Raw genomic sequence first — 24,787 nt, forward strand, 5'->3', positions numbered from 1 at the left:
AGCCTGATCTAAGTGCATCCTGTAACTGTTATTATTTTTTGTCTTAAAGTAGCATCTAGAGATCCTAACTGAGAGCAGGACCTCATTGTGTTAGGCACTGTATATAAACCTCATAAGACCCTATGCAGAGCTTGCACTTTAAATGGACAAGACAAACAGTGGATGAAAGGAAAGCAGTGCTGAGTACCCTGAACTCCCACTGAAGTAAATCAGCAGGGTCTCTCAGCACAACTGTAGGATTGGGCCCCATTTCATTGTCTCTTCTAATATTCAGGGCGCCATATTTCACACATTATTGCCACATTAACTAGCAAGATATGGAGAACTTAATTATAGTTGGGTTTTTGTTGTCTCTGGTACTATAAAGAAAAATCCCCAAACATATCCCTCCTTTTCCCCATTTGTCCTGTCAACAACGCATCACATTCATTATTAAAACCATTCTGCCAGTGAAAGCAAGCAATCAGCTTCCATGCTGGGTGTGAAGCTCTGGTTTTGATCTAACATCTATAATGCTTACAGGACAGTGAGACTCTTTTAGAGACTGAAAATATTGTTACAGCTGGAGGGCATTTTAAGGTGAGAAAACATCAAAGTGAGCTGTAGCTCACAAAAGCTTATGCTCAAATAAATTGGTTAGTCTCTAAGGTGCCACAAGTACTCCTTTTCTTTTTGCGAATACAGACTAACACGACTGTTACTCTGAAACTTAAAATTTCAAAAATTGTCAGCCAGCCACTTGTTCTAGTCCAAGGCACCATTTTGGCAGTCAAGGGTTCAAAAAAAGAAAAGCTTAATCACAGATTCATATTGAATATCTTCTGTTTCTATAAAAGACGAAGCTACTTTCATAGTTTTCAGGACATTTGTGTTGTAAGAGTACAGCAGGTTTGTTGCAGTTCTAAATAAAATCTTCTCTTCCTTCTGGGTCACCTCATTCAGTCACTACCCAAGTCCTAAAGGGCCAAATCTATCCATAATGTAAATCCATTGAAGTCAATGGACTCATACCAAGAGAATTTAGTCCAGTGGGCCTAATATGCTCTCCTCTCCGCATGCTGCTCTCTCCACTGTTCAGCTACAGTTTTCCCATGTCAGGTGTGTGCAGATAATCAAGAGCCAATACAGACACAAGCAGTTTCTTAGACAGGAAGGTTTGGATGCTTGGATAGCTGAGTTTCCAATGTATATTATATATATTCCATTCTACAGCATGACATGCCTTCTTATAATAAAGGCATGTCCTCCTCCCTGTGCCAACCCCTAAAACCCAGATTTCACCCCACAATCTTTGGGGGAGAATCTCCCTTCCTGCAATACTAACGGCCCCTTATACAGGAGAAAAGGCCACTGGATTGCTGTATTTATTAATAGTAATATCATTGTTGGTGTGGTTATATATTTGTATAGCATCCACAGTTCACAGGGCACTTCACAGAAAAATAAGGCAGTAAAGTCCTTGCCCCATAGGGCCCGAACCCTTACCTATCTCTATAGTCATGCACAGGCATCTTCAAGGAGCTGAGCACATCATGCTCAAATAAATTTGTTAGTCTCTAAGGTGCCACGAGTCCTCCTTTTCTTTTTGCGAATACAGACTAACACGGCTGCTACTCTGAAACCAGTGGATTAAGCACATTCTTAAGTACAGTGCAGACTTGGGACTCTGCTGAGAAAATCATGAGTGTTTGAAAATTTGAGACTATACTCTAAACTAGTGAAACATTCTTTAAATTCCTCCCATCGACTGGCTTAGATCTTATTTACATTACTTTTCTCTATTATAGTCTGTTCAAACCCTGGCACAGTCTTTTGTTTTCAGTATAAACTGTTTATTTTCTGGTCTAAAACGCACTGGGGCTTTCACAAGGGAGAAAGAAAATAGTTCAGAATGTTCCAAACTGGCCCACAAATGCAATTAAAAAAACAAAATGTTGGCAGAACCCCAGCCAACATGTTCAGCAAGTTTTCAGAGGTAAATCTTACAGTTAATCACCTCTACCTTTGCCAGGAAAAACAGAAAGAGTTGAAAATTGTATGTCTTTCCTGTGTGACTGACAGTCTGAGAGTAGATTAGATATTAACAAAGAACTCCTTTCATATAAAAATTAACTCCTAGGAGGAAAAAAAAGATTATAGAATTATTGTGCATTCATTGGGCCTTATTCTCTGAACCTTAGTCAGTCACTTATACCAATTCAAAGTGAGAGCAAAATAGTATCAAATCACAATGGGAACATTTTACATACCGGAGTATGTGAGTTTGGACTCATGCTTTAGAAGGTGCAAAGGTGTACCAGGTTCAATGTTTATTATTTTTCTCCTAACAGTGATGATTCCGTCCTGCTGTTTGTGGCTATTCTACAATGAGCAAAATTCTGTAGTACGTGGAAATCCCACTGAAGTTAGTGGGTGTTTTTACATTTGAGGAGGCTGTACAAACATGTAATTATGGTAATCAATGAAAATGATAAAACACAAAGATAATATGCAAGTTTTATATTTTTACCATACATTGATTATGTTGATGAAGGTCCCTCTTTGTGAAGCTTGTTTTCAGTAATAAGTAAAGGACCTAAAAAAATCTGTTTTCAACTGATATTTTGAAAGCAGATTGTGCAGAGATCTACAACGATGGACATAAACGCAGTGGATTTTACAAGATGAAACCTCTTCAGAGCCCTAGTGAATTCCTCGCCTACTGTGACATGTCAGAAGGGGGAGGCTGGACTGTTTTTCAGAGACGTTCTGATGGCAGCCAGAAATTTGATAGGTAGGTGTTGGAGCCAGCAGTTATAATTACAAACAAACCACAGGTATCTGAGACCAGGTGAGACCAAGTTATACATTAACTCTAAAGCTATCTCCGTAAGGGACGATCAGTGGTGAAAAGAGAGGAATGATGATTTTGTACGTAAGCCACCAGACTGGAACACCAAAGTTCTTCGTTCAATTCCTGACTTTGCCTCAGACTCTATGCCCTGGTCTACACTAGGACTTTAGGTCGAATTTAGCAGCGTTAAGTCGATGTAAACCCGCACCCGTCCACACGATGAAGCCCTTTTTTTCGAATTAAAGGGCTCTTAAAATCGATTTCCTTACTCCACCCCTGACAAGTGGATTAGCGCTTAAATCAGCCTTGCCGGGTTGAATTTGGGGTACTGTGGACACAATTCGACGGTATTGGCCTCCGAGAGCTTTCCCAGAGTGCTCCATTGTGACTGCTCTGGACAGCACTCTCAACTCAGATGCACGATTGTCTGCCGTTGCTCTGACGCAGGGAGGAGCGACTGATGACATGGCTTACAGGGTTGGCTTACAGGGAGTTAAAATCAACAAAGGGGGTGGCTTTACATCAAGGAGTATTTCAGGCAGGACTTCACGGAGGGTTCCAATAAGAAATGGTGCACCTAAGTCATTGTTCTTATTGGAACAAGCAGGTTGGTCTGGCCTCTGATTGATACATGGCTAGATTTACCTCGCTGCATCTTCTCTGTGAGTGACTGCAGTGTGACCTAGAGGAATGAGTCCCCTAGATGGGGGGGTGAGGAGGGGGGAGTTGCAAATGAGTACAAAACAAATCTGGTCTATTTCTTGTTTTGATACACTCCATCTATCTTTTACATCTTTGACTGGCAGCAGACGGTGCAGAAGGACTGCATACCATCCTCATCTCTTGCCTGCCCGGCAGAAGATGGTACAAGAGGACTGCCAGCAATCCGTATCGCCTGCCTGCTCACCATAAGATGATTCAATAGGATTGACTGCAGGACTAAAGAGAATGACTTGATCAAGTCACTCCAAATTTAGTCCCTGCGCCCATATCTGCCCAGGCGCTCCTGATCGACCTCAGAGAGGCGACCAGGAGACCTCGGACATGACGATGATGGCTACCAGTCCTACTGTACCATATGCTGCCATAAGGCAAGGGGTTGCTGCTGCTGTGTAGCAATGCAGTACCACGTCTGCCAGCACCCAGGAGACATACGGTGACGGTTACCTGAGTGGGCTCCATGCTTGCCGTGGTATGGCGTCTGCACAGGTAACTCAAGAAAAAAGGCGCAAAACGATTGTCTGCCCTTTCTTTTACGGAGGGAGGGAGGGAACGGGGGCCTGATGATATGTACCCAGAACCACCCGCGACAATGTTTTAGTCCCATCAGGCATTGGGATCTCAACCCAGACTTCCAATGGGCAGCGGAGACTGCCGGAACTGTGGGATAGCTACCCACAGTGCAACACTCCGGAAGTCGACGCTTGCCTCGGTACTGTGGAAGCACTCAGCCGAGTTAATGCACTTAATGCACTTAGAGCATTTTCTGTGGGGACACACACACTCGAATATATAAAAACGATTTCTAAAAAACTGACTTCTATAAATTCGACCTAATTTCGTAGTGTAGATATACCCTATGTGTGGCCTTGGGTAAGTTACTTAGGCCCAATTAAAGTAGTTAAGAATTAACCCAACTTTAAGCATCTTTTAAAAACAATCCACTGAAACCCTTGGGACTACTCCTGTGTTTTAAGTGAGGCACATATTTAAGTACCTTGCTGAATCAGGGTCTTAATTATTTTGTTCCTCATTTGTAAAATGGGGATAATAGCAACTACCTACCTCACAGTGTTGCAAGGAAAAAATCAATAATGTTTGAGGTGTTCTGATACTGTGATGATGCGGGGGTATGTAAGTACCTAGATGCTGTACCTAGGAAAGGGGATAATATAGGTAAATTGGATTTATGAGCTGCTGCTCCTTTCCCCACTTATCATGTCCAAATGAATTTTGGCTATATCCTCTCTAATCAGAACACCCACTGACTATCAGTAACATTGGCCTAATTATTTGTAGTTAACACTACAGACACATTAAATTCTAACTATAGTAGGCCACAGCAAAAATGGTCATTTGCTGCACTGGGGTATTTTCTTTGACAGCAGTATTTGTGGTAAATCAGATGTTCATAGCACCACTGTCCCACTGTGTGTAACTAAGTTCATTTTCATGTCATTAATAAGCACTGAAATAGTATCTGACATGTTTAGAGTTCTGTGCAAATACTAAACTAGGGAATCCTTTAAAAAAACACCTGTGATGCAGGTAAGCATATATTAAAAATAGTTGGAAAATTGGGGAGGAGAGAGTGTTCTGTGGAAAACCTGGTCTTTTCAGCAAAAAATTGAAAACCAAAATAGTTTGATTCAGAAATGATATTTCAGTGTCCCATGGGAGTGGTAGTTCAGGCGCCTCATGAGTCTGTTCTCCTCTATAAGCCCAAGCTCCTGGGTTGGACTACATCTCCCATGATGTACCATGTGAATTAGGGAATCCCTGGCTGTGGTGCATCATGGGAGGTGGAGTCTGGCTCGGGAGCCCAACATATAGAGGAGAATGGGAACATGAGGCAACTGAACTACAACTCTCATGAGTCACCATGGTGGCATATCTGAAACAAAATATTTATGTACTTGGCTGAAATATTTCAATTTTTGGCTGAAAACCAAAATCTCTTTGGTTTTCAAGCATTTTTTGGTGTGGATTTTGTGTGCATGGGTTGGGTTTTGTTGTGGTTTGTTTTATTTTATAAATTGGTTTTCAGGCATGAGGGTTCTATAAAAAATTTAAACTTTCTATGTAAAGCAGGTACTACTTGGGGGAAAATTATTTTGTTGAAAACCCCATTTTCTGTCTTTTTTTTGACAAAAATATTAACTAGTTTTAGTAAGTATTACTATCCTCATTTTATAAATGGGAAAAACTGAGGTACAAAGAGGTTAGAGACACAATAAGTCAATCTGGGAAAGCGAAGATTAGAATTCAGTAGCTCAAAGTCCTGATTCCCAGCCCTGTGTTCAGTCTGCCAGACAATACTGAGTCCAATATGGTTTTAATATTGTTACATAACTCATACTCAGTTAACATTAATGATGTTACATGCACTACCCTGTTACCATATGTTCCTGATAATCTTTGCAGCCTCATGACCTAGTCTGTAATAACACACTGTAGTAAATGAAGATCTTTAAATGTCTGACACGTTGTTTACTTCTTTTAACTGTAGTGAGTACACCCTGTATTATCCATTATGTATTTCATAGCGCATGCTTGGCTAGCCTCTTTTACAAACTCTTAAACCTCACTGCTAGATATCTCTGCAGTCACCAGTAAACAATACCTTAACATACAGAAACACAAGTGAATCTTGAGGCAAGTTCATTATTAGCACATTTTCACAGTCATATATTGCCATTTCACGTGACATAAGCTAGCAATGTATTTGGTTTTGTCAGTTGATATCTACAGTAATTTTGACAGGTTTCAGAGTAACAGCCGTGTTAGTCTGTATTTGCAAAAAGAAAAGGAGTACTTGTGGCACCTTAGAGACTAACCAATTTATTTGAGCATAAGCTTTCGTGAGCTACAGCTCAATGAAGTGAGCTGTAGCTCACGGAAGCTTATGCTCAAATAAATTGGTTAGTCTCTAAGGTGCCACAAGTACTCCTTTTCTTTTTACAGTAATTTTGTGTCTTTGCTCTATTTCACTAACTTTTTTTCCCTTTTAAAATGCTCTAAATACCAATAGGAAAAGTGTTCTTCTGGAATTGTACTTTTAACCTAAAAACTACTCAGCACATTTTATCAATTAACAATAACTAGTCCTCACAATACCCTTGTTGGTGGTGCGGGTTGATCCTGAGAGGCTGAGCATCTGCAAGTAGGCGAAAAGTGAGCAATACTATTTCTATTTTTCAGATGGAGGGAAATAAGGTTTTAGTTCATTGATTGACTGAAATTGAATTACTGTGCCTTTACAGTGAAGTAACTGAGATCAGTATTAACCCCAAAGAGATTACAGTAAGTGATTTATACAAGACCACAGCGGGAGTGTGATTCTCTCTTCAGGACACTCAGAACCATAAGCCACTGTGTTACTCCTCTGCCTCAGCAAGTGAGAGCTTTGCTACTGTTAAACTGTATGTCAGCTCTCTGACATACCAGTCTGTCTGCCTTGCCAGCAAACTCCTTGAGACTCTTCCATTCTAAACCTTCCTTGCAGGTAACAATCAGTAAAACCTAACTCCTGAGTTCCCCAGAGATGTCTTTCTGCAGTGTCCAGTCCCTTTCACAGAGACAGCGTGCACACCAGCCTGTTAGGTTACCTGAGGACTCATTCTTCACTTAAATATAATAGCAATGAGATGGGTTATAGTAAAACTATTAATAAGTTTTTATTAATAAAGTACAGAGATTTAAGTGATACTAAGCAAGAGAAAACGACAGGTATGGTTACAAACAAAACACGCATTCTAGTCACTAAAACTTTTCATTTTAGCAAGTTACAATCTTTGCCTAAGCAGTTCTCACTTACATCCGTTTACCAACATATTTAGCCCTTCAGGCCAGGGGACAAAACTTGCACAGACACAGAGGATAGTGTCCCTTTTCTTCCCTAAGTGATGGATAACTAAGGGCTTCTCTCTCCTTTTTATAGTACAGGAAACCTTTGAAAAGCAAACCCAGACAAAGTTCCTCTCCTCTCCTGATGTGTGGACACCATGCTGTCTTCCTCATCCCTTGATCAATTTTCTTTTTCGATTGGCTTAATCACTTCACTTCCCTTACCTGTAAATGTACTTCCATTGTCTCTGGCCTCTCCTTGCTCAATTTACATTGGAGACAAAGGTAAACAGGTGAAACAATGTTCCTTTGTCTATGGCAAACCTGTTTATCTGCTCTACTCAGGTTGCTTGATCTGAACATATTTCAGGAATATATTTCCAACACATATACACAATTCTTTACACACTGACTGCACATACGTCACACAGTAATATTAGGGACCACTGTATCACCAGTTCTTACATGATACCTCACAAGATATTCTTTGGCTAAATATTCTGACAACAGCGTGTTGGGTGCGACCTTTGCCTGTTGGCATAAAGGGGGCTCTTAGGGTCACAGAGAGTCTGTCAGAGCCACTCTAGAGATGGAAAAATAAAGATCTGCTCGAGCCTAATTTTAGAGCCCAACCCAACCCTGAGTTGACCACAGCCAATCTGAACCCAGCCCAAGCATGTTGGGTTGTTTCATACCCGACCCAAACCTGACACTAGTATTTTGGTCCTGTCAGGTTCAAGTCAGGTTGCAAGGGTCTAACCTCTGGCCCAGAATGCATTTTCTTTACTTTGTTTCTCCATGGAACCATTGGGGCTCATTATCCCCTAGCCCTGCTCTCCCACCACAGCCCATCAGCTGCTCCCAGCCCCAGCCAAGCACTGCACACCCAAAGGGTGGCCAGTTTTCCCCTTTCCCTGGCCACTCCTCCCAGACCTGTGTTAGTGCCACTGCCTCAACCTTGGAGGTCAGGCTGGTGGGCCTTCCCCCTCCCCATTCTCCATGCCCCAGATCTGTTTCCGGCAGCTCCTTCCTGTAGGGTCTGGCTGCATGCCCTGCCTGCTGGCCACAGCTGCCTCCCTTAGCTGTGTGTGCTGTGGAAAAAGAGGCACGGCAATTTGACACCACAGTACAGTGAGGTGGCGGTGGCCAGCAGGAGCAGGGCAGGCAGCCACTGCTGTACCAACCCCCAGTGCAGCTTGTGCTCAGAGACTGCCTGACTCAACTCGAGCCTGAGTGTCAGGTTGTTCTCCACCCGATCCATCCTGAACCTGACACTTTAGTCAGGGCTCATTGGATTTGCGTTCCATTGCAAGGCAAAGGAAACAACGATTTTATCTGATCTGTCTGGCATTTCTAGTACTCCCTTCACTATAGTATCTAGGCACCAGAGAGAGACACAAAAATGGCAGGGCCTATCAAAAGACGTGCCCCTAGCTCAAGGGTGGGAAAAGCAAGGTGATTCTACAGCTTACAAAACAGTAGCAGCGAGATCTGTGGAAATTTCATAAGCTACTCAGTCAAATCACAGAAGGTATATTATTTCTGATGAAATGCTGTGTGTGACACTCCTACACATAAACTTTCATGCTGTGGTCACCCAGGAAGTGTCTCTTCATTGTACACATTTAGGCGATGATTACTGGAATTTAGGCAAGTATGTTATGCAGGAAGTCAGACAAAATGGTCATAATGATACCTTCTGACCTTAAAAGCTATTGTGGCTGTGTTTCTGGAAACCAAGCTTTAGTTTGGGTTTCAGCTGCCAGCATAAAAAACTAAGGACCTCCCACTTCCATGTGTGTAAATCAGAAGTAACTCCAGTTAAGTTAATAGACTTACACTAGTTTAAAACCAAGGTAAGTGAGGTCAGAATCATGCCCCAAAAAGTAATTTATTAGTGACTTGATATCATATAAGACTGTGAGGTTAAAACAATGGTGTAGTTCCTAGCAAACTTATTATCCTCTTTCATTATCCCAAATCATTAGTTTCAATTTTATTTTCAGAGTCTGGGCTGACTATGAACAAGGTTTTGGAAATTTTGTTTCAACAAATGGTGAATACTGGCTTGGAAATAAAAATCTTCACTATCTCACCAATCAAGGTAAGATTTGTACAGAAATATTTTTCTTCCTTAGCGGCCTTTGCAATACAGGCAAATCCACCATCTGTTTCTGCCTGTTACTTTGTTTCAGGACCAGGTTCTGATGCAATTTGCACTCGTGTAAATCCTGAGTCACACCACTCATTTGAATGGGGTTGTTTAGAATTTACAACAGTGTAAATTAGATCAGAATCTGGATCTCAGTTCCTAATAAAGGATTCAAACCCTCATTGGACCAATGTGTCAATGGTGTGCAGGGATCCTCTACAGAGCAATGCTCTGCAGTACATAATGCCAGCATCCCCCACGCTCTCAGATCCTTCCTCCCCATAGCAGACCTGCATCAGTTTAACTGACAGTCCTGACCCAGTCAGTGAACTGCATCCGTTCCATTTAGTCAGGACTTGTAGTGGCCACATATGTGACACAATCTGACTGACAATGCAGGTCTGGGTGTTTTCTTATTTCTCCTACTCCTAGGAATGCTAGCAGTGTCTCCATATTTCTAATAATTAAAGGTAGTTAATCTCCTATTGTCCTAACATACCCTCCTCTAAGGGCTTGTCTACACTTAAAATATTGCACTGGTGCAGCTGCACCACTGTAGCACTTCAGTGAAGATGCCACCTACACCAACAGGAGGAGTTCTTCCATCAGCATAGGTAATCCACCTTCTGGGAGGTGGTAGCTACAAGGAGGGTTAGGTTGGTTTAACTGCATCACTCAGAGGTGTGAGTTATACTGACCTAATTTCCTAGTGTAGACCAGGACTAAATTATTGCTTGTTAGATCTTATGATTCAATTTAGTGTACTCATTCCTCCTCCCAAAACCTTTAAAAGGCAGACTTCCTAAATTACTCTGCTGACAGTTCACAATGGCATCATGCCCCTCATTGCTCAATCAGCCTTTGAACATACTCTCTCCTCAGATAAGAAATCGAGGTCAATGGGGTTGAATGGGTGTAAGTGAAAGAAGAATTTATGCTATGCATTCAGGGCCAGATCTTCAATTGTCTTAAATTTGGCACAGCTCCACTGAAGTCATTGGAAAGATGTCAGTTTACACCCTCTGAGGATTTGGCTCTGATTGTTTAATTTACTAATCTACAGAGGACCCAAAGCCTCAAATTTTGGATTTGGATGGTAATTCCCCCAAATTTTGAGGAAGAGCAAATCCAGGATTATGGCTGGATCCTCTTTCCTACCTTCATCAGCAACTCACAAATCCTACCAATGTGAGAGGGCTGGGTGGCTTACACTGGAAAACTTGTACCAGTGTAGCTCCATCAATTTCTGATACAGATCAGCCCCATATGTTTTGTGGAGGGAGAAATACTAATGAAAATTAATTTTAAATGTCTAAAAATTGATTCCAAGCATTGTGGTCTGTTATATGCTCACCTTTAAAGACCTTCATGAGAAAATGTGGCTTTAGCAGAGGCGATGCATGGGGGGGGGCGCATGTGGGGAGACGTGCCCTGCCAGATTTGCTGCTTGGCTTGTACTGAGCATGCTCAGTAACACTGCTGAAGCTGGCTGCCCTCACTCTGTTCCCCTCCCCCACACTACTGGCAGGCACAGGTTGTCTCTAGACGTTAGTGACTATTATAATTTGTATTCTTGAAGTATATCCCACACCTCTTTATCTTCTTTCTTCCTCACCACTTAAGCATTTCTTGCTATTCCTTGTTTTACAACAATTTTAGGAGCATAATTTAAAGAAGATGTTGCCAGAACAATATTAGTTTTATAGAAATTGCTGTGATTTTTATTCATATGAATTTGTCCCATAACTTTTTAAATATGCTAAGTGGCTAAGTCACTAGTGCATTTAAATAAATGCAAATGTGAAAATAAAAAGGCTTGTGGGAGCAAAAGAAGAAACATAAATAGGATTTTAGTCTTTTTACATAGCACAATGGCTTTATTCTGAGGAATGCTGAGAGAGGTTGATTTAACATGAATAAATATTTGTTGTTGTTTTGTTAAGGAAACTATACCCTAAGAATTGATCTCTCTGATTTTGAAGGAGAACGGCGCTTTGCACAATATAAACGCTTCAGAGTTACAGATGAAGAGGTAATAAAATACTGAATAACTTAGTTAATCGGTTAATTCATTTTTTAAATGAAAGCTTGGATTCCGTAGGCAACAGAAAAAATATTATGGAAGGCCATATAATTATAGATTCCACAACTTTCATATACATATATGGTTTTCTAATATCTCTTATTAACACATTTTCTTTCTCACCAAGACCTTAGAATTTTGGATTATGTAATAATACATTGGTTTAAGTTCATAAATTGGTTTTACACAATCATACTTTGTGCCTGTCTTTAAAGATTTTAAATTAGTTTTCTGGTTCTTCAGCAACCTTTTAAATAATAGGCAGTTTTCATAGAACTTTGCTGATGTTATCAATGATGTTGGTTACAAAGATTTTTTGACATGAAAATGTTCAACATAAGATGAAGTTTTTATTAAGCAAAATTAGCTCTGTTAAAGGGTAAATCACAGAGAATATTCTTTGTTAACAAAGGCCTTGATTCAGCAAGGTACTTAACTATGTGGCTAATTTTAAGCATATGAGTAGTCCTGTTACAGTCAATTCACTAGGACCATACATGGTTAAATTTAAGCAATACTTAAGTACCTTGCTGAATTGGGGCCAAATGGCCCAATTATGCTGAATGCCTTCTGGTAGGTGCTGAGTACCCTAAACAGCCACTAAAGTAAAATCCAATTGTTTTGGAGGCAGTAGGAGTTAAAAGCATTCAATGGCTAACAGAAGCCCTTCAGCACCTTGCAGAATTGAATCCTAAAAGCCTGCTTTTAAACACGTATTTAAAGTTCTTGAAAATTCTTTTGTCTTACTGAGCATCATCCCAGTTGCCTTTTACACTGTGTTTAAATGGCAAGAGCTAAATGACATGCCATTTCTGAGTTTATATTAAATAACAGTGAATGGAATGTGTATATTTCCTAGTTAATACCCATATTTGTCAATAACACCCAGAGATTAGTCTAATTTTTCTCTCTCCATTTTTCATTAGAGCTCATACCAGCTGAGCTGTGGTGAATACTCTGGCACAGCTGGTGACTCCCTAACTGGGGGGTTTCACCCTGAAGTGAAATGGTGGGCTGATCACCGAGGAATGAAATTTAGTACACAAGACAGAGACAATGACAACTATGAAGGGAACTGTGCTGAGGAAGAGACAGCTGGCTGGTGGTTTAACAGGTCAGGTATTTCATGAGAGTACCAATACTAGTGATTATGATATCTCCTGATTACATATGATGTAGAAACATATAATATTAGGTGGGATTAGTACAGAGGTGGGCAAACTACTGCCCGTGGGCCTCATCCGGCCCGCTGGACTATCCTGCCCAGCCCTTGAGCTTCTGGCCAGGAAGGCTATCCCTGGCCCCTCCCCTGCTGTCCCCCATCCCCCGCAGCCTCAGCTCGCCGTGCCAGCGCTCTGGGCGGCGGGGCTGCAAGCACCTAACAGGCAGCACGGGTGGTGCAGCTGCCAGTCCTGCTGCTCTGAGCGGCATGGTAAAAAGGCCGGGAACGGGAAGGGGTGGCTGGATAAGGGGCAGAGGGTCCCTGGAGGCAGTCAGGAGACAGGGAGCAGGGGGTGGTTGGATGGGGCGGAGGTTCTGGGTGGGGGCAGTCAGGGGACAGGGAGCGGGGGGGTTGGATAGGTGTGGGAGTCCTGAGGGGCCTGTCAGGGGGTGGGGGTGTGGATAGGGATCGGGACTGTCAGGGGACAGGGGACAGGGAGCAGGGGTGTTGGACAGGGGGTAGGGTCCCGGGAGGGCGGTCAGGGAACAAGGAGCAGGGGGAGTTGGATGGGTCAGGAGTTCTGAGGGGGGCAATCAGGGGGTAGGAAGTGGGAGGGGGCAGATAGGGGATGGGGGCCAGGCTGTTTGGGGAGGCACAGCCTTCCCTACTCGGCCCTCCATACAGTTTCAGAACCCCAATGTGGCCCTCAGGCCAAAAAGTTTGCCCACCCCTGGATTAGTATAATTAATTGTAATTGGGTAATCTGTCATTGACCCCTATCACAGACACCTCAGCACTTGCCCACATGACTGAGCCTGACCCTTGAACGAACTCCTTGCCTGATACCCCTGTATCACACCATCTCTAGCTTGCACTGGACTGACAGAAGGGATTTACTATGTGCTGGGGTTTGCACTCCAAATTCTCACTTGCTGTCATTCTGTATCTATTCTATCTCCAATGTACAGATTCTCTTTAAGGTCTCTGACTTTCATTAAAACAAGTCACCTTGAACACACATTACCACTGCTTCCCATTCTGGCACTTTCCCAGTATTTAGCTAGACCAGATGTGACATTTGTGCAGGCTCTATGACAAGTTAGTGCTAGTGGTTGAGTTAATAGATGCCTAATGTTAGGGGAACCATTTTTCACCCCACTTCACAGGGTCTCAAGCTCATTGTCCATTCATCAAGAAAGGAATGCACCCCCTTATTTAGTGGTTGTTCTCAGAGCGATTATTCTGAGAAGGAAACTTCCTTAAAGATGATGAAGTCAAAGTTTTTAAAATGTAACATTTCTTATACTTGTGCATGCAAGGTGACACAGAAGATTGAACATAAATGATAAATAACCTTGGCCTTGAATATATGGGCAACTATCTATATAGGTTCACTTGAATAATAAGATAAATATAGCTGCAAGGTGCCATTATGCAATATAATTATGCAATATATAGCTATAAAATGCAGTTCAAAGAAGCATATTATCACAATGCAATCTCAGTTCACTTGGGAAGAATTGCCAGGCAGGATCAGCTCCAATGTGTGTGTCTCTCTCTGTGTCACCCTTTGTCTCCCTTTTTAACCCCTCACTTCCCAAAATTCAATACCACTTTCTTTGAGAGGACTGAGATAAGTTAGGCCGATCTCATTACCTGTAGCCACCTCATAGGTTTGTTTCAAAATTAATTTTATCTTTTAGCATATGCTAGGGAAGGAGAATCAACATAATGGATAGTGCAAGGAATTGGGTATAATATCATAGCAAAACCACTTGTGGACTGAGTTTCAGTGCTACTTAAAGCTACAATTATAGATATAGAAAAAAAAATCAGTTGTGATCCTGTTCCCAATTAAATGAACCTCCAACCCTAAAATTACATAGGATTGGGATAACGTATCACAGCTCTCATGTATGATGAATCACCAATGACTATTAGTCAACTGAGTCCATTTTCCTCAAAACAAATCTCTTATTATGTCTGATAGCTCAGGCAAAAGCATTATACTTTTGTGGAAATAGCTGCATGACAGGATTTGACAGTTCTTTGTATCTAATATACTATTATGATTCGTATCATATAAATACCACAGATAGCTAGCTCTTGCGGTGCAGGTTTCTATTAGCTGTGGGTCTTTCTCTCTCTTAAAGTGATAATACTGTCTTGTAGCAACTATGCTCTGGATTAAAGATGAAAGCTGCTAATGAAGTTACCCCACTTCCATGATTCTGCCATTTTGTTGAGTAAGCACTTACTACTGAAGTGAACACTGAAACACTCAGCAGAATGCTTGCAAATATCAGTATTCTGCCCACACAAAAGAACAAAGCAAGCAGGCAGAGTGAAATGAAAGCACTGAGAGCACTCATTTGTCATGCCCACATTAGCAATCATGGATTGGGGGAGAACCAGTGCTCTGGATTGGGTTATATAGACTCTCCCAGCTGGGTAGGAATTTGTTTTTCTATTGAAATGCAATTTTTGCCTTAAAAAAATTAAGGGATCAGGAGACAATAGGAATGGAAACAGGCTACTTCTGAGGTGTGTACATGAGCCTGCCAGGTTTGGCAGTGTAACTTTAAAAAAAGCATACCTTTATTACTTTTTATTTTGTATGAGCTGAGTACTTAACATATGTAATCAATAAATCATATGCCAGTTGTGTTTCTTCTGCATGTCTAGTTATTTCAGTGTCCAGACTGTTACACAGTATTTGTGTAGTTTTGTTATTGTGCTTTTTTTGCTCCCCAGCACCAATTTAAGAGTTGTTATTCTTGGCTCATGGTACTTTCAAAAAAATCCACTTGTGTCCATTTCCTCCAAAAGAAGGAAATGCAGTAAAGGAGTCAGTAAAGAAGTCCAGTAGCTAGTCACCACCTGTTACCCTCTATGCCTTTGCTGAGGAAGTTTGTGCTTGAGTGAGTAGTGCAAAGTAAACAAATGCCTACCCAGTAAGGAAAGTGTACGACATATTGAGCATGTCAGTTCTGTCATCAGTTTATCCTTTTGAAAATCAAAACCACCTTTTATATCTGCAGGTCATAAACTTTCAGCTGGTATATGGCATGATTCAATTTTTAAAAAGTGTTTGCAACGAACAACCAGCTAAATAAGAATTTTAATATATGGCTTTTATTATTATTGCTTCTATTTCAGTTCTTTGTAACTGTTGAGTGTAAACATGTGCAAACATACCTAGAGAGACTAACATTTGCCAATAGTTATATCCTTAAAGCTCATTCTAGATTGTTTTCTGTTTGAATTCTACCTAAAGTCAGCCTTCTAAAATCCATCATAATGTGTGACAACTAGCTACTAATAACAACAAAATACCAACCCAACAGTTGTTATAATCTAGTATTGGAGCTATAGCTAAACAGATTCACTACAATATCCTGCAAAAAAAAATGTTTAAATGTCTATATAATCACAATCATTCCTTCTTCTTCATGGAAACAAAATTAATGAGGGAGAGGGGCTGTAGCATAGCAAAGTATTTCTTTGACAGTTACAAATGTAACTTATACTGTTGCAATGTATTAGAGAGCCAGAGAAGGATGCCAATTGAAATGGCAACTCAGATGATCCAGCTATTGGAGGATGGCCAGAATGGCTATATTTAACTTGTAGAGAGATTTCATATTTTTCCAACAAATATGAAATCAGTAGTTTAATAGCTGAGCTGATGGTGATTATTCTTATTTTTGCATGTGAAACTCCAACTGTTAGCAGTAAATGCAGGATTTAGAGCAATTGCTCCAAAACAACAAACAGAGGAACAATGCCACGTTCCTTTCACAAAGTTTTCATTGCCACATACCCTTGTTGCTAGGTTTGATCTTAACAAGTCTGGAAACATTCTCTAATGAAGCAGATTAGCAGGCAAAATGTCAGGGAACTAATGGTGTTAAAGGAATGGAGTCAAGGAACAAAGGATTTTTTGTTTTGGAGCCGCTAAGAACCCTTGAAATTGTGCCCTAATTTAGCCTTTATTGTTTAGTGGCATTGAGTCCCATGAATACAGATTCCTGCAGCTGTCAAACTAGACTGTCATCAACATAGTGATTTTTTTGGCTCATGCAACAACTACAAATCCCTGAAGCTTTTAGACAAAACAGATTTGTTTAATTAACATGAATGTCTTATTTTTGTTTTCCCCTTCTTTCCCACCAGGTGTCACTCTTCCAACCTGAATGGTGTGTACTACAAAGGACCTTATACAGCAAAGACAGACAATGGAATTGTTTGGTACACATGGCATGGGTGGTGGTATTCTCTGAAATCTGTTGTTATGAAGGTCAGACCAGCAGACTTTGAACCCAATGTTGTTTAAATATCTAGTTAATATAATTCATCCAGTTAATCTTTTAGCAAATCCATTCAAATTAAGCCAGATGGGCAGATTTCTCCCTCCACCAGCCCCGCTCCCCTGCCTCATTTATGCCTGTATAAATCTGGAATAACTTCATTAAAATCAGTGGTGTTATATGGGTATAAATGAGAATAGAATCTGGCCTTGAGCCTGGAGATACAAATAACTTGTATGGGATTGCTAAAGAGACCGGTCAACATTCACCCAGGGTTTATGGCAACTTTCACCCATGTAGAATACTTAGCAGTAGATCCCTAGAAGAAGGGGGAACTTCCACTTGACTGACAGGCACAAGGGGGGCCAGGACTTCCCCAAAAGCGAGCGGTATTGGTCAGGAAGGAGGAGTGCAGTGCTATTGTAGCCTCTGCTGGTGAGGTTCCTTTGGAATCCCCAGTGGAATTCAAAGCAGCCTACAATGCTAGAACCTCTGAGGAACGACAGCAGTGGGAATCACCTGTCCTTTCCTAGGACACAAGAGACTAGGCTGGTACACAGGTGCAATCTGTGCCTTCTGGAGAATGGGGTACAGGAGGGGATGCCAACTTGGCCCACACTATTTTGGACTTTTTTTCATTTGGAAACCATCTATATCGAAATCTATGCACAATAAATAGGATTTAATGGAAAAATTACAAAATAGATTCACTCTATTGTCCTAAAAAGCAATGTGACTATATATTACACATAAAAATGACATTAAAATCATGTTATAGGCGCCTCGTTTAGTGCACAGAATGGACTGTTTCTGGGAATTAATCCTGGTTGTGTAGAATGAAGGTGTTGTATGCAGGAGTCCTGTGTCATTTGCTGCAGAAGTTGAAAGATGGGTAGTGAATGAGGCAGTAGCTTGAATGAAGAAAAAGAATGGTCTTGTGGTTAAGGCCCTTTCGTGCTGTCCTGGAAAATTGGGTTCTATCCCTACTGCTACCATATAGTTCCGATGTGATGTGGGCAAGTCACTTAAACCAAACTTTTCACAGATGGCCACTAATTGTGGGTTCCTCATTTTCTGGGTGCCTGACTTGGGCACTCACAGCTGCAACTGAAGTCAATGGGAGCTGTGCTTTGAACATACAGAGTGCTATATAACTCAAAGCACTCTGAAAAATCAGGTCCTAGTTGTTTCAAATTGAGCACCCAAAATTAATGGTTCTGGAGCAATTTGTATACTGGGGGTGCTGAGAGCCATTGAACCAAACTGTAAACTCTGTATGTGATTGACACCATTTCAAACCATGCTGCACCCTTAGTTCCAGCACCTATGAGTGGACATGCTGTGCACTGAATGGGGCAGGGGTCCAGTGGAAAATATAATGTATGATCCTGTAATTAAAGACTGTATCATAATACATACGCACAGGGGAGCCAAATTAAGGTTACATGGGCAACTTTAATTCTGGCACTTCCTAGCTTTTGAGTGCTTGCTTTAGCAAACTTAACATTCTTTTAACGTAGTTTTTGTGTGTAATTTTAAAGAAAAGCTGAACCCATTTCCATCATGACATCCAGCAGGGTTGGAACCTTTAGATCCATAGCACAGACTTCTGCCACTTGAGCTCACGGAGTAACTGATAGTAGCAGTAGGTTATCTTCTACGTGAACTAATGACTAGAGGGGGAATGGAACACTCCCTTTTCCAGAGGGTTTCACAGATATTTGCAGACAGCAGAGGAATGCTGAGTCTTCAGAATCTTGACTTTCAGTCTAAATTCTGACGTATAGCATGCTTTACAGGTAACAGACCCTTGTGACCCCCTCACCTCAACAAGACTGCCCCCTTCTACCACTTGTCCCTTTAGCCTGTTCCTTTTCCAGTACTGGCTCTCCCCCTCCTTGCAGATCCTTTCCTAACTAGTCCCAGTCTAGATCCTCCCAGAATCCTTGCTCCATTCCCATTGTCCTTGCCCAGTCACATCCAGGCTCCCCGTCCAAGCCACAGTCTTTCCCAACCCAGGCTCCTTGTCCCAGTTTCCTTGCTCACTCAGTCCCATTTCCCACCCCCAGCTCCTCATCCAATCTCAGTGTAGCATCCCTCCCCGCCCCTAGCTTTCACTCCAAGTCTATGCCCAGCCAGTGTCCTTGTTCCACTCTACTCTCTCTTGTGTCCCCCCAATCTGGCTCTTGTCCCTTCAGCATTCAAGTCAGGAAATTTCTGCCTCCATACTGCCTGGGGGTTTGCAGGAGAGTGCTCATGAGCACAGGAGAGACAGCCTTCCTACTCTCAGTCCTTACTTCCACTCTCACAGCCAGAAGCAGCAATTTCAGGCAAAGTTCTACTCTGCCCCAGTAGCCCTAAGATGTAGTATGCCCAAGGCAAACTGAGTCATTAGAGAACTGAGCTGCAAAAGTCTAAGTCTCTGCTGAGCATGTGTAAACTGAGAGTTTTCAAAAGCTTATAATTTGGCCAGATTTGGGTGGGGGTTTTTTCAAGGATAAGCAAAAGATACATCCCTGGCTTGTATTTTTCAAGTTCCTATTCCAAAACATGGAGATACTAGAGCTTTTCAACTGAACAGCTGTAAGAATTTATTTCGGGGAAGGGGTTGGAATGGGGGCAGGGCCGGGGCAGCAGGGTCAGTGATGCGGCCCTCAGGCCAATGTACTAGTCCTCATGTGGCCCTCGTGCTCATTTGAGTTTGAGACCCCTGCTCTCATGGTTAGAAACCTTCACCTAATTTCAAGCCTAAACTGTTGATGGCCAGTTTATATCCAAGTTTTCTTGTGCCAACATTGGCTCTTAACTCTGCTCCCTCCCTTGTGTTTATCCCTCTGATGTGTTTATAGAGAGCAATTATATCTCCCCTCAGCCTTAATTTCATTAGGCTAAACAAATCAAGCTCCTTGCGCCTCATCTCATAAAGGAGATTCTCTATTCCTCTGACCATCCTAGTAGCCTCTCTCTGCACCTGTTCTACTTTGAATTTCTTTGCTTGTCCATGTTTAAGAGAGTTGCGCACAGTATTCCAGATGAGGTCTTATCAGTGCCTTGTATAATGGTAATAACACTTCCCTATTTCTACTGGAAATACCTCGTCTGATGCATCCGAGGATTGCATCTGACTTTTTCCATGGCCCCATGACATTGGCAGCTCATAGTCATCCTGTGATCAACCAATACATCCAGGTTTTTCTCCTCCTCTTTCACTTCCAACTGTTATGTCCCCAGGTTATAAGAAAAAATTCTTGTTGTTAGTCCCTAAATGCATAACCTTGCACTTTGCACTATTAAGTTTCATCTCCTTTCTATTACTCCAGTTTTCAAGGTTATCCAAATCTTTTTTTATGATATTCTGGTCCTCCTCCATAATTGCAACACCACGTCACCTTGTCTCATTTGCAAATTTTATTAGCACACTCCCACTTTTTGTGCCAAGGTAATGAATGAAAATGTTAAATAAAATTGGTCCCAACATTGATCCCTGAGGAACTCCTCTAGTAACTTCCCTCCAGCCTGACAGTTCACCTTTCATTATGACCCACTGTAGTGTCCTCTTTAACCAGTTCCTTATCCACCTTTCGATTCTTATATTAATCCCCATCTTCTCCAATTTAACTAATAATTTCCCATGTGAAACTGTATCAATTGATTTCCTGAAATTCAAATAGCTTAAAATCTACTGCATTTCCTTTGTCTAGAAAATCAGTTGTCTTCTCAAAGAAAGAGATCAGGTTGGTCTGGTATGAGCTATCCATTGTAAAAGCATGTTGTATTTTATCCCAGTTACTGTTTACCTCTCTATCCTTACCTTCTCTGTCTTTCAAAATTTGTTCTAAGACCTTGCATACAATTCAGGTCAAACTATAGTTTCCCATACCACTTTCTCCCCGACCACCCTTTTCATAAATATAGGTACTATATTTGCAGTTCTCCAGTGGGGTATGGCCCATAGTTTACAGATTCATTAAACATCCTTGCTATTGGTCTTGTAATTTCATGTGCCAGGTCTTTTAATATTCTTAGATTAAGACAATCCACAGCTTCCAATTTGGTCCCATTAAGTTGTTTGAGTTTGGCTTCCACCTTGGATCTTGTAATTTTTACTTATCTTCTTTCTCATTAGACACCCTGCTACTGTGCCCAGGCTCTTCATTCTTAAGAACTGAGGCCACATATTCATTTAGGTGGTGGGCTATTCCTAGATTATCTTTAATCTCCATCCTATCCTCAGTGTAAGGCCCCAGAAGTCTAGAACTCGGGCTAGTAGAGCTCCTAGGCAACTGAAAGCTCCAGGCTGCCATCCAACAGCAGCTGTAACCAATTTGCACTACACATCCCATGACCTGCTGTGGACACAGACCACAGGAAGTTCTGCCTCAAGAGTTTGATAGACAGCAGCCCCATGGTTCCTGATTGGCTCCCAAGAAGTTTCCAGGCAATAATGTGGATCTTCTGTAGTGGTTATTACTTATTCATTGCTCTTGAATTCCTGGTATTGGTGTGATTCTCCAACCTTGCCCCTTCTGGATGCAAATCTTTTTGCCTTCTGTTCTCACTTGCAATCTTCTGAGAGTCATCCTCTGTCTTCCTGTAGCTCTGAACTCTGGTTATCTCCATTGTCTCTGCCCTTCTTTTTGTAGGGCTAGCCACTCTTCCTTGATCTCCCATCTTCTGTTAGTGACTCTCTCTCCCCTTCATTTTCCAATTCAGCAAACCTATTCCTTGGCTCTGTCTCCTGTGTTTGCTGATCTTTTCCTCTGACTGGTTCTTGTAAGCACATGTTTCCACTGGCCACTTAATTCATCCAGCAGTCTATCCTCACAGTTGTCCAGTCCAGCTTCCATCTGCAAGTCTTGAGTTTTCCCCTTCAACCTCTTCTGGCCTTTCCTTCATCATCAGCTCAAATCCCCTTCAAAACTCAACCATAGTTTCTACTTGCATTTCAAAACCTCAGATCTTCTCTTCCATCAGCTCTATCAGGCAGCACATCATACAAATGAAGCATCTTTCAGGTACCCTCTCCAGAATAATGTACATCCTCCATCTTCATTGTCTTGTCCATTCTTGGGGTTACTACCCCTGCTGCCTCTGTAACAGGCATGGCCTCCCATCCAAAGCTTCTGTCAACAGATAACCCACACTGCACACAAAATCCCCCCTGCAGCTTCCCTTCCAAATTCCCCTGTTTTCGGTTGTTTTCTGGCTCATGTGCTGCTGACTGACCAGTTGGCTGCCTTTATAGGCCTGCTGATTAGGAAAGCCTGGTCCCCTAATCAAAGCTCAGCTGTGATCCTTTTCTCACAACACACTGCCCCTTACCACACTTTGCAAACTGAAAGCAACCTAGCAAGCAAGCAGACACTCTTGAGAACACACACTCTGCCACTAAGAAACAGGGGCTTGCCTCCCTTCTCCTCCAGCAGGTTTCCAATCAAACTCCCCTGATCTCAGCTCTCTTTGCTGGCTCCTGTGCCGCTACTATGAAAGTTCTTGCAACAATCCCAGGGGATTCATGTATCTCTCCATGGTTTTACTTGGTGGCCAGTGTCCTGCCCCACTCAGTACTATTCACTATTTAAATTCCTTCTCGGGTCACACACTATACATTGGGAAATAAAGAAGGAAGGTGTTGTGATTAAGGCAACAGACTGGGGATAAAGAGATCTAGATTCTGTTCCAGGCTCTCTCATGGATTCACTGTGTGACATTGAACCCCTGTAAAACAGGTGTGACATTTACTTTAACTTCACAGGGTCTGCTGAGAGTAGATACACAAATGTGTGGCATTCAGATACCAGGCTGATGAGGGCTGGAGGAAAGCCTATAAATAAATGAGATGTGGTTCATATGCATCTCTATGCTGCAGTATAAACTTTAGCTTAAATTCTATAATGGGTTTTAAACTTATGCTTTAGTAGCAATTAAAAAAATATTTTAAAAGATCCAGTCACAGGACTGGATGCATTTTCAGCATACTAGTGTAGAACAGTTCAGTCACATAGAAAATCCACAGAAGACAGGAAGATACACATGTGTACAATATGATATATTCAACAACAAAAGAGAGCCTCCAGTAGTTATTTCTAGCCAATTTTCTCATTAAACTCAAAGTGATCCTGCATCTTCCTCATGCACACTCTATAAGTCTGAATCAGTAGAGTGAAGATGAACGCTTGTTTTTCCAAACAAAAAGATAGGTTTCTAGAGATGTTAGAAACGCATTCTTTCCTGTGGGAATTCTCAAATTCCTTTCAGAAGCCTGAGTTGAGGAGGGTTCATTCTCTGCCAAGCCATGAATGATATTACAGATAACAGTGAAATTACCCTTAGTATTTTGGAGAGGAAAAAGGAAGGAAGATTACTTAATGCATTCAAAGAAGCCCTACTGAGGCTGATCTAATTGCACTTAATGTAAATATAAGACATGGAAGGCTTAAATAGTAAATTCTCTAGCAGAAAAAAAATAGATTGTTCCCAAACTTGCTGATAAAATCTTCAGCAGTTTTCTTGAGCTTGTTGTAGGATAAATCAAGGCTTATGATAAATCAAGGCTTATGTAGGATAAATCAACTTATGAGAATGCGAACAACACTCATCAGGTTTCAGAGTAACAGCCGTGTTAGTCTGTATTCGCAAAAAGCAAAGGAGGACTTGTGGCACCTTAGAGACTAACCAATTTATTTGAGCATAAGTTTTTGTGAGCTACAGCTCACTTCATCGGATGTGTGACAAGTACTCCGTTTCTTTTTGCGAATACTCGTCAGCTGAGCTAGGACATATTCCTAACATTTGAATGCAAAAGTGGCAGAAAAAGCCATTTCCCTTCCCCTTTTGGAAATCTCATGAGGAAACGTACTCTAGATTGATGTACAACCCGGTTACACAAAGCAACCCTCTTTCTGCATATTTTTTCATGCGTTTGCACATTGTTTATTTGGATTGTAACCTCCTGAGGACCAGGATCTTGTCCTCCTAGCTGCTTGAAAAGCGCCTGGTATATTGGTGGCATTATGCAAATAAAATATAATTCCCCCTCCCCCATTTCCATGTTTTTCTTTGTCTATAATCAATGCGGACTGTATTAAAATGTATGAGTAAAGTGTTTTTAACTCAAATGTGATCCCATGTTTCTTATCAAATAAGTAAAACCTTTATTTTTAAAGAACAAGTTCAGATGGATTTTTTTTTTTAAAGTACAATTTGGAAGTGAAATCACAAGCTGCTAAGTGTTCCTTGTTGTGCCTGGCATTGCCTGTTAGTATTAACTTGTTTCCTCTACAGGTTTGAACATGTCCTGGAGCAGACTAGTATTCATGCATGATTGTAGAACAAAGATCAGTGTATTTGTTCAATCATTAGATAGGAACCACAACACAGAGCAGAATGAATTTGTTTCACTTGATACAAATTATACACCCCAAATAAAGAACAATCAAAGAAATAATAAGGGTTTTGCTGGGTCATTCATGATTGAACAAAGAACACTATCCTAGCTACCAGCAATACGCCAAGCAAAAAAGCCCTCTCTTTAATCATCCTTTGTGAGAAATGTCTCAATGTTTATAACTAGCAGTTATTCTAATAGTTTTCCTTTCCCTTCAAATTGTTAAACTCTTTGGAGAGTGAAAGAATGGAAATCATAAATCAGCATGAATTAAGTGGAGTAGGAGGCATAGAT

General features: G+C 41.4%; 1 protein-coding gene across 4 annotated transcripts in view; it reads left to right on the forward strand.

Annotated features, from left to right (window-relative positions):
- The window catches only part of FGL1 (fibrinogen like 1), a 70,985-nt gene extending 46,727 nt beyond the window's left edge, over positions 1-24,258 (forward strand). For 2 of the 4 annotated variants that reach the window (XM_073341906.1, XM_073341907.1), the window contains exons 5-9: positions 2,611-2,773; positions 9,406-9,503; positions 11,495-11,583; positions 12,561-12,748; positions 16,973-24,258. In XM_073341906.1, coding sequence (XP_073198007.1) covers positions 2,611-2,773; positions 9,406-9,503; positions 11,495-11,583; positions 12,561-12,748; positions 16,973-17,132 — 698 coding nt within the window. In that variant the 3' untranslated portion in view covers positions 17,133-24,258. The remainder of the gene's footprint in view (positions 1-2,610; positions 2,774-9,405; positions 9,504-11,494; positions 11,584-12,560; positions 12,749-16,972) is intronic. The other 2 variants (XM_073341909.1, XM_073341908.1) reach the window with 2 other exon arrangements.
- The last annotated feature ends 529 nt before the right edge of the window (positions 24,259-24,787 follow it).

Source organism: Lepidochelys kempii, chromosome 4 (assembly GCF_965140265.1).
Source record: "Lepidochelys kempii isolate rLepKem1 chromosome 4, rLepKem1.hap2, whole genome shotgun sequence".
Classification (NCBI taxonomy): Eukaryota; Metazoa; Chordata; order Testudines; family Cheloniidae; genus Lepidochelys; species Lepidochelys kempii.